Source organism: Carcharhinus amblyrhynchos, chromosome 26 (assembly GCF_965287045.1).
Source record: "Carcharhinus amblyrhynchos chromosome 26, sCarAmb.v2.hapA, whole genome shotgun sequence".
Classification (NCBI taxonomy): Eukaryota; Metazoa; Chordata; class Chondrichthyes; order Carcharhiniformes; family Carcharhinidae; genus Carcharhinus; species Carcharhinus amblyrhynchos.
The window spans coordinates 39,645,234-39,655,656 of NC_137349.1; the positions used below are offsets into that span (position 1 = coordinate 39,645,234).

Genomic DNA, 10,423 nt, shown 5'->3' on the forward strand with positions numbered 1-10,423 from the left:
ATATTGCACAATAAACCTGGTACCACAGCCAAAGAATTTGCATTCTATAAAAAAGATCCAAAGAACAGATGGAGTAGCATTGGAACAAATCCACATTAATACAAATTGAAAGGAGTTATTACATTTCCACATCAGAGACAAAGTGCTTTTAGTAAGGATAGTGAATACCCAGAACAGACAAAACCAATAAAATGTTGTTAACTTTTACCCAAAGGTGTACAATAGCAATAAAAGATAACAAGTTGTTGCTTTCTCCTCCCAATCTGAAAAAAGGTAGCTCTTGAGAATTAGATGGAGCAATCTTTTCCAGAGTAGAAATTCTCAATTACAGAATAGGTCTCATTGTGGCAGCAAACATCCAGTTGAATGGAATTGTGGGGGTGGAGGGAGGTCCAAGGTTGTGAAAGCAGCTTGCTTCTGTTAAACTATTTAAAACTGATACAAATTTAGCCTTTAGTGGTTCCATTTGGAAAATCATTACTGTGGAGTTACTGTGAGAAAATGAACTGTGCCTTGTTTTTTTTTTAGTGTTCTTTCACTGAAGATGTTCCATCATTCAGTGACATATAAACTCTGCGTTTCCTGTAGAGAACATAGTGCTGCACCAGGAAGAGAATGTCAAACAATATGGATATCAGACCAAGACCAAACTTGGTTGGATCTCCCAAAATCAGCATCTCTTCATCTGCAAAAAAAAAATGAGATGAGCACAAGTTCCATCCTGTATCTAGATCTGAAGAGAATGAAGAACAGAACAGCACAGGAAACAGGCCCTTTGGCCCAATGAGCCCACACTGCCATTTTAACATTGAGTTCCCTCTTCTACCTATGACCTTTGTCTATGCCTATTGGACTCCACAATAAAAAGGAACCATAACCAGATGGAGGGACGATTAATTTTTAAACTCCAAATCAGCCCAAGAGCACGTTTTTGGGGTGTGGGAGGAAACCTGAGCACCTGGGGAAAACCCACACAAGCACAGGGAGAATGTGCAAACTCCCACAGATACCAGCCCAAATCCATGCATTTGCACAGCAAGTAGTCATAGTTGAGCTGTTGTATTGCCCATCAGCTGGTCCAGTTTAAGTGTACACTAACAATGTGAAGCACTAGGCTACTCTAAGCAGCATCCAAGAGAGTTCCAATCATCTGCAGCATTGTGCTGAGTTCAGTCAAAAAAGCAAGGTGGGGGATGGGGCTAGTAAAGCTAGACAGGGGAAACCTTCACAAACTGTTATGATGGACCACCAATTTCAGGACCTTGAATCAAGAATTACAGTTTACATCAGTAACCCCAAAAACATTCCAGCTCCAACACAAGTTTATAGCATGCACAAGTCAGTCATGATGCTCATTAATAGGACAAAGAATGTGTGGCTAAGGTAGTGAGCAAACATCTGCACTTGGAACAATCCATCCCCCATCTTCAATTGGGGTCATGTATGAATGAAGCAGTGGCATGATGGGAAAAGTGGTCAAGTAATTGGTACAAAATAGAGAGCTGACCAAGCTATTCCAAATTGCCAGACCTCAAACTGATTCTGAATAAACCAAGACATGAACATCAGAAAAGTCCAAGTCAAGGCTGATTCCACATAACTTCTGTTCTACCAAAAGGACAAGATAATGGTATTGATGAGACAGAGGTCTTAGAGGTCACTGGATCCTAATACAATTGATGTATTACTGCTTGTATTACTAATTGAACATGTACACTGATAAGAAAAAGGTATAACTATGGAACGATTCTTGTAGCTGGCATGGTCTTGGTATAGAATCAGTTTTAGGGACTGCTGTCTCCAAGACTCTGCCATATACTGCATGCAGTTGTGATAATAAAAGCTAGTTGTTTTTGCAAAGCAAACTTTAAGTCTCACTATCACAGCTCAGAAAACAAGAAATTCTCCACTACAACACAATAAGCAGGGCTCTGGGGCAATGTCACAGAAGTGGCAGACTGCAGACCTCATTCACATTGCATGCTGTCTTACCATTGTTATATGACTGCAGTAGCATTTGCAGAAGGCTGAAAATTCCTCCAGTAATATCCAGCAGTGCATTCCAAATGCTCCATCCAACAGTGCTCTTTCTCTGGTAGTTCATGTAGGCCTGGGAGAGAGAGACCACAGGATTGAAAGTGAGAAGTCATTGATATTCTAAAACATTTTAAAACACAATGAGAAGATATTCCACAAGGAGTGGAGTATAACATGAGAATTATAGACAGAAGACATTTGGGCTTCATTGTAGTTTGCTCTCCCCATCACTAAGTGTCTCTTTGGAGAACTGGTTTTAGAATAGGCCATTTGTCTGCAGTAGGTAGTACCCATTGCACAAACTACCTCTGGAAACTCAGTACCTGAGATTAGCTCCAGCCTCAGGAAACAAGGGGATTACAATGTCCATTGAAATGAACCCAACTACCTAGAGACAAGAAAGCCAGTTAAAAATAGGACAAGTGGGCTGGGGAAACAACAAGTCTCCTGCAAACAGTGAGAAACATCCTTGGTCTGATTAAATCTTTGGTCTTGCTCATAAACAGCATTACAGACATGTTGGGGCTATTTTTATTGAAAGCAAATCCCAAAATTGACCACAAGATACCTGACAGATGGTATTTAAGTTATTTTTCCACTGGCCTCCATGTTGGAGGAAGTTTTACTCCATTTTTTCCCCCATTCCAACATTAGGATTGGTGTCTCTTATGGAGGGACAAATATTGGCCAAGTGCCCTCAAAATCATGCATCCATTTGACAGACAATTTGGAGTGTGGTACTGAGGCAGCACTAGCTACTCTGAGTTGGTGCACTCTCGATGGGCTGTATGGGTTCTTCCTTTAGTGCAGGCATTCTTCAAATGAAGAAGAATGGCAACTAACAGCCCTCAGAGCTACTGATTATTGGCATGTGTATGAATACAAGCACTTACATTATGGTTCAATTTGCCTTTAGACAGCACATAGCCCTTACCTGAGGGATATATTTGATCAGTACGATGCCAAGTTTGATATAGGAGAAATAGTAGACAAGTTGAAGCCATGTTATTTGGCTTGCTAGTGCCAGAATGGAAGTGACCAGAGCACAAAGCCATGCACTGACCACCAGTCCAGTAGCAATCTTGGATATTTCCTGATCCCCTCGCTGTTATTGTAACAAATAAAAAACCAAATTGATTAGCAATAGGCATTTATATCATCTTTAAAGCCTTATGTAATTCAGTTGGCACTGAGCTACAAAGGAGTCCACCAACTTTAGCAATGCATGAGCAACCTTTATTGCATGGCCAAAAATAAAATTCATGAGTGTTACCAAAATCTATTGGCCAAGCAGGATGGTTTATAATTTGAGCATCACAAGTGGTTTCAATAAGAAGGCAACTACAAGTGTGGGGACATCAACTAGTGGTCTAAGAACAAAAGGGAAGCTTAAAGAATGGACAAAAAAATCTTGCAATTATTGAAAATGTGATCCAATTATAGTGGGCTATTGTAAACAGTAATGCCCCAGGTAGGGCAAGGTTGGGTTTTTTGATTCTTTAATAGGATGAGGGAAATCACTGACTGGGCCAACATTTATTGATGAGATGCCAGCATTGGATGCCAACATTTATTGCCCAGGGATGGGGCACAGTTGTGGATCTTGGGTCATGGTTGCAGTGGTTAGCACAGCTGCTTTGGTGCCAAGGACCCAGGTTTGATTCCCAGCTTGGGTCACTGCAGAATCTGCATGTTCTCATCTGTGGGCTTCCTCCCAGTCTGAAAGGTGTGCACTAATTTGCCCTTCATGTTCTCACAGGCACTGGTGGCAATTAAAGGATCTTCACAATAACTTCATTGCAGTGTTACATATGACACTAAATAGACTATGCAAGGACAGCATTTCCTTCTGAAAGGGAAATTTGTGCAACAGGTGGGATTGACAAAGAATTTTGAATCCAAGTTCCCTCATGTCTGAATTACTTGTCCCATAATATCATTACTGCCCTGGGATACAGGGCCAACTGTGTTAACCTGTGACAAATTGCATAGAGACACTGACCTCATAAATGCAACACTGCCAGATTGTAACTGCAGTTAACAGGATAGCATGGAGGCTGAAAAAGACATCATTTGCTTCCACTGGGTTCACTCCTTCTGGGTTATGCTCCAGAAATTGTTTCTGGAAAAAGAAGTCATTGACTTGGTTACAGTGCTTACACAAGTCAGTTGTGATACAGCTATGAACAAGTTTCTTGGCCAGCATTGACCTATGGCCTTCTGCTTATGGTGCCCTGAGATAAACAGGGGGCCTTCCTCACTGTATTTCCCTATTGAAAATTCTTAAGTGTTTGTATATCCTGGATTTACAAAACTCATCTTTGTTCAAACAAATGAGCTCCTAATGTTTTATACAGGCACTGATGAAGATCAGGAGTAGCAGTGCATCTTTAGTTGGGAAGATGAATCTAGCAAACAAATTTCTCCCAACTGATGAGTGGGTCCAAGGTAGAGTTAAAGTACAATTCTTCCTTTGGTTGTATATAGCATTGGTGAAATGACAGAAGGCCAGATAGATATTAGAGAGATAACAGTATTGAGATGACAAGGTTAACCACATGAGCATGCAGATCTGAAAGGATATAAAAGGAGGGAAATAAAAATCAGATCTTGGGTTGGGACTCCACTTTGGACTGGATTGCAACTGGTACAGGCAAACAGAAAACAAGGATTTGCTGCAGCGACCAGGGTCCCCCAACACACTGGGTAACATTGGTGATCTTTTCTTCCTTCGCTAAAAGAGAACTTGATTAAAACCCAAGTTTGTCCTTTGTTGGCAATGCCTGGTGTTGAATCCAAGAACAGATAAAGATTAAGTTGGATTTGACTTGCAACAAAGAGGCCCAGATCAGCATACACTAGTGTTAATCCCCAGTCAAATTGGATTAAGCTTCAGATTGCAATAGTTTACAAGTGGGATTGGGGAAAAACCATAGTGCTACATTATGCAAGATAGTGGCAAATGATGCATCCAATTAAGGTTGTATCCTTGTACCCAGGGAATAGCTTCTTCCCTGCTGCCAGACTTTTAAATGGACCTACCTTGCATCAACTTGTTCTCGACACCCTACATTCTCCTGCTTCTCTGACAAGTATGCTTTGTCTATACAGCATGCAAGAAATGCTGCTTTTCACTATGTTCATACATGTGACAATAAATCAAAATCAAATCCTGCAGTGTGTGGTTAGATTAACAGATCCTCTAGAACTGTGTACAAACATCTGTCATTCACACCCAAGTCAACTTTTCTAGGCAAATTTAAAAACTCTTACCTTAATATTGGGAATCCAGAAAAGGCTAACATTAAACACCCCGTATGCCAAGTGACCAGTCAGGTTCAAAGCCAGGAAGTCAAAATTCAATCCAATTACACTGTTGAGAATGGAAAAATTCCATTAAAAGGGCTGAACAGGAATTTATTGGTTATTAGATTTGTCAGAAGTTCCAGTTGAGGCTTTACCTCTTACGCCGCCAGTTTTCAATAACTTGAGGGTAGAATGAAATGGACCAAGCCACAAAATAAATCCAACCAATCACCTGGTTTATAATCTTCAGGGCATTGCTGTGCACAACTAGAAAACGCATTCGAGTTGGACTCCTGCAAAACAATTCAGGCTGTTAGATATTTAGAGAAGCAAGCAACATTGACCTAGTTCCCAAAAGGCAGCAATATCTAGGAAGTGATGTGATTTGAGGCATGTTGCCAAGATTGAAATTCTTGCAGTCAGAACAAAAATGCCAACTTAAAATTATAAAGAAAGTGTGCCAATTGGCTGGCAAGGTGACATGTTGCAATGGACAAAGCAATCTCAACCAACAGGGAATTATAGGCTCCAAGCTCCTGGATGAACAGTCACATTGGGAATCCTGGTATTTCCAACAAGCTAAAAGTGGGACTAAATGGATTATTGGTCATTATCACACTCAGGATTTGTGCAAACAGTGCTCCCAAAGATCACGTTGGATGGGAATTTGGCCACACAGTTATAGATGTATAAGGAGCTAGTAAGGGGTTGTGAACACAGCTTTATGAGGCACTAGTGTTGAGGATTAAGGGGGGGAGGGGGGTGTTGCTGCCTATCCTTACTGATTTTGGTCAGTGTATTAGGAAGTTCAGGATCCAGTTACAGAAGGAACTGAGGCTCAGGCCAGAGTTTGATGAGTTTTGTGGGAATAATGGTGTTGCAGGCTGAACTATAGTCAATAAATAGGAATCTGTTATCTTGGTGTTCTAGGGTTGAGTGCAGGGCCAAGGAGATGGTGTTTGCTGTGAACCTACTGTGATGGTAGGTCCACTGGATCCAGACAGTCCAGGAGGCTGGAATTGATTTGTGCCATGACTAACTTTTTTGAAGCACTTAAATGGACAAAAGTCATTACGGCACGCAAAAGAGGAACTTAAGTCTGATTCCATTGAGATAAGTACATCATATTGCAAAGCAGGAACCAAGTCACAGACCAACATTATACACCACATTGGAATGTCTCAATTTGTAGAGAAGTTAAATCTATAAACCAAATCTTGGGATAAGTCAGATGTACCTGATCAGTTTGCTCTTGGTCTGGAGGTAGGCAGTGACTTGTCCAACTTCAACTCCTTGAATGGTGAAACTTGATGAGTTTACAGATTTAGGCAACTTGATCTGATCAAAAAGAATAAATATTAGGTAACCAAAAGCTTGCTCAAAAGAATTCAAGATTAGGTGGCAGTAGCCACCAACAGCAATGTTAAGGAGGTGTGGAGATGGTTATATTGGCAGAAATGCAAGTCTATTTAATTAGTTACTGAAACCAATGTTATAGATCATAGGATGGAGCTGAGGATGTGGGCAGCAGGGTGTTGGATGAGCCAAGTCTGTGCATGACATGGATAGTATTTAAAACAGCAAAGTCTATTGGTGAGCTATGGAGTGTGTAGCAGAGATGGGAGCAGGCAATGGAAAGGATACAAGGTCAGAAATCACAGTGCCAAGTGTGCAAGATACTGCTTCAGTGACAAGGATATGAAACAGAGCAGGGACTAATTGATTTGATCAAGTTATGGCTGATTCAGAATTGGATGACATACAAGCAGTACAAGGTAGGGCTGTGCAAGATTAATGAAAGGGTTAAAAATAAAATACATGTAAGAATTTGTGAGGCATCTATGACTGCATAAAGTAGAATGATGGACAAAAATCATTTGGGAATTACAAAGGTAGCATTTGTTAAGTTAGACCTTTAAGGACTTGATAACAGATTATGTAGAGACTTCTTAGATTGTAATTAGATGAGTATTGTTGCTGTAACTGCTCAACTAAACAGTCTGTCCAGAGTCATAAGTGGGAATCAAAATTTACTTTGTCACTTGTAACTAAGCCTAAAAAAAGTATAAATATCATGAATTCTTTGTTCAGAAACCTGCAAACTACACAGGAAACTACTTCTCAAAAGCTTGACTGTCAGTTATGAGGCGATATACACTAATACTCAATAGCTGAAACTCAAGAGGAACAGATTGCCAATAAGTACAAGAGAAGTAGTGTGTGATGTACCCAAACACCAACCTCCTCATGAACCTGCTCCTGGCAAGGTCCAGGCAGCAGGCGATCAACAGGGCTGTTCATCCTGACTGCCTGCCCCTCTACCACAGCTATGTTTGGCCAGGTGTCCCTGGAGAGGGAGCATGTGGTGTCCATGGGTGCAGTTGATGCCTTCTGGGCACTGCAGGGGCTGGGGTGTTATAAACCCTTACAATCATGTTTTGATTTAATGTTTTAAGTTTCCTTTGGCTTCTATTTGGGCCATTTTCCCCCCCCTCTTCCTTCTGGGGGTGGGGGGGGGGGTGCTGCCCCTCTTAATTTGTCCCCAAGTTAATTTAAGTTTGTTTTACTTGTTGGGTCATTGAAAGAACAACCCAATGCAACAGAAAACCAGATGGCCATCTGATGAGAGCAAAGAACGAACAGTAGAAAACCAAATGAGGATATTCTCATCCCATTGACTGTCCTGGTAAGATTCCCCACTGTTTGTACGTGCATTACTAAAATATCCAAGCTACAATAGTGGAACAGGGGAAAAAAAACACTGGGTCTTCAGGCAGGGTGCACTGCCAGCTGAGGAACTCAAATGAGTTAAGGTGCATGGAGGAGTTAGTGTATCTGTGGAACCTCATCTTCAGAGGTCATCTACAATTAGCTTTTATTCCAGTAGTCCCTGTTTCCACAATGAAAAACACTCACCTGCTCAGGTAGTTGAACAATACATGTTTGTTTAGATGAGAAAGTCACATTGAAGGTGATGATTACAGTCTCCTGCACAGGGGCACTGGAGAGAAAGACAAATTAAACTTGTTACCAGGAACCATGCAACCAAGATTCAATTTTCTCCTTCTACACCATACCTGGACTTACCTCAATGCAATTTCAACATCCTGAGTGCTGTGGATTTCCAAGCTAACAACTTCTGGCACTATTAATGTCTCAGAGGCTTCTGTAAACATACAGCAGGCATGATTATTCATGTGGAATTCACCACCACAAAAGCAGTTGAGGCCAAAACAAGTTCAAGAGGCAGTTATGTATAGCACAGAACATGGGCAAAGGGGACCAGGCTATTGAGTTGGGATGATCAGTTATCATAATGAATGGTGCAGCAGGCTCAATGGCCTCCTGCTCCTATATAGCAGGGAGATTGACAAATTACCTGGCCTCTGGCACCCTCATTCTAGTAATTCACAAGTTTGGATTCTTAAAGTATCACAAATCAGATCCTCTAATCCAAGATCTTGCCCACTTACGAATGGATGGGTTGCAAAGTTACAAAACACCTATTTATCCCATAAGGCTCAACATTGTATTGCAGGAGTCACCAAGAGCACTGTGCTCTGCCAAAGAATCATGGAATTGCTTTTTCCTGAAAAAAGTTTAAATTGAGATTGGGTTTTTCCAAGCAGTGAATATCACTGATAAATTAGGAATGACAATAGGTTTGTTAAACTTACCACACTGTAGAGGGTTGAGCAGAGTGCAAACAGTAGCCACTAGGAACATCAGGCACTTCATTGTTGCTGCTTTTACAGTTGTAGGGAAAAGATCAAACTAAAGATTAACTTTTAAAAAACTAACCCCACATTGTTTAATTACAGTATCCAAGACCAATTACCCACAGCTTTACAGAGCACTAAAAACAGTCCCAAGCCTATTCTTAAACTATACTTGCACTGTAAAAATCCTCACAGCCATATTCACAGTCAAGATTTCATCACCTCATTCTGAGACTAGCTAGACATGCCTGCCCTGTTCTGGTGACCATTTGTGCTGTTGTTACTGCACTTGTTAGCATTGAAGGACAGAGGGTTTTGGTTGGGCTTTTCTTAGCTAGTCAATGCACACTGGTAGAAATGGTAACTGGCCTATCAGTGGATTAGATCAGGAAGTTGTACTGTTACACACCCATAGCCATTACATCCTTGACATGGTGTCCAACTAAAGCTCAATCTAACAATGTCCATTCACCCTTTGTCATCCAGTCCCCAACTGACAAAACCAAATTGCTGCCAGCTAGTGTTTATAGCTTCACATCAAGGCTTGGAAGGAAAACACATACAAGATTCCAGAGTTGTAATAGAGTTTAGTTGAGCCAAATATGAAAATTAGGGCAGTTGGGTCTCAGAAGGAATTGGTGATAATTTATCTTAGGCAGATGAAAACAAAAGGCCAAATTGGCAATAGTTTTACAGGAGGTTACAAAGATAGGAGGGACAAGGGCAAGTTTGGGTTCTTGGCCTAAACTTTGTCCAGGCCAATGGATGATAAGAACTGTGTTAGGATGGAGGCAGTAACGTTTTTCTTGGCATTTAGGTCCATGCTAGCCAGAGCATTGAGATAGTCACACCTAGCTTTTTATTAATTTGTGGGACATGGCCATTATTGCCCATCCCTAGTTGCCCTCAAGATGAGGAGCCCCCTTGAATGCTGTAGTCTGTGTTGACCCACAATGCCATTAGCAAGTGAATTCCAGGATTTTGACCCAGCAACTGCTAAGGAACGGCAATGTATTAGCAAGTAGGGATAGAGTGATTTGGAGGGGAACCTGTAGGTGGTGTTCATATATCTGCTGCCCTTGTCCTTTAGATGGAAGTGGTCATGGGTTTGGAAGGTGCTGTCCATGGGTCTTTGGTGAATTGTTGCAGTGCACTTGTAGATAGTACACACTGCTGTGACTGAGCATCACTGGATGTTTGAACATGTGGTGCCAAACAGGCTGCTTTGTCCTGGATGGTGTCAAGTTGTGTTGTTGGAGCCACACCCATCCAGTCAAGTGGAGTATTCCATCATACTCCCAACTTGGATAGGCTTTGGGAGTCAGGTGGAGTGTTACTCAATGTTCCTACCCTCTGACCTG

General features: G+C 41.4%; 1 protein-coding gene across 1 annotated transcript; it reads right to left on the reverse strand.

Annotated features, from left to right (window-relative positions):
- Nucleotides 1-524: 524 nt before the first annotated feature.
- On the reverse strand, nt 525-9,081 carry LOC145358685 (cystinosin-like). Its single transcript, XM_080212907.1, has 10 exons — nt 9,021-9,081; nt 8,431-8,509; nt 8,254-8,344; nt 6,581-6,675; nt 5,499-5,636; nt 5,311-5,410; nt 4,040-4,159; nt 2,972-3,142; nt 1,993-2,110; nt 525-685 (listed from the first exon to the last, which is right to left on the reverse strand). Exons 1-10 carry the CDS (start codon nt 9,079-9,081, stop codon nt 525-527), a joined length of 1,134 nt encoding a protein of 377 aa, XP_080069033.1.
- Between the last annotated feature and the right edge of the window lie 1,342 nt (nt 9,082-10,423).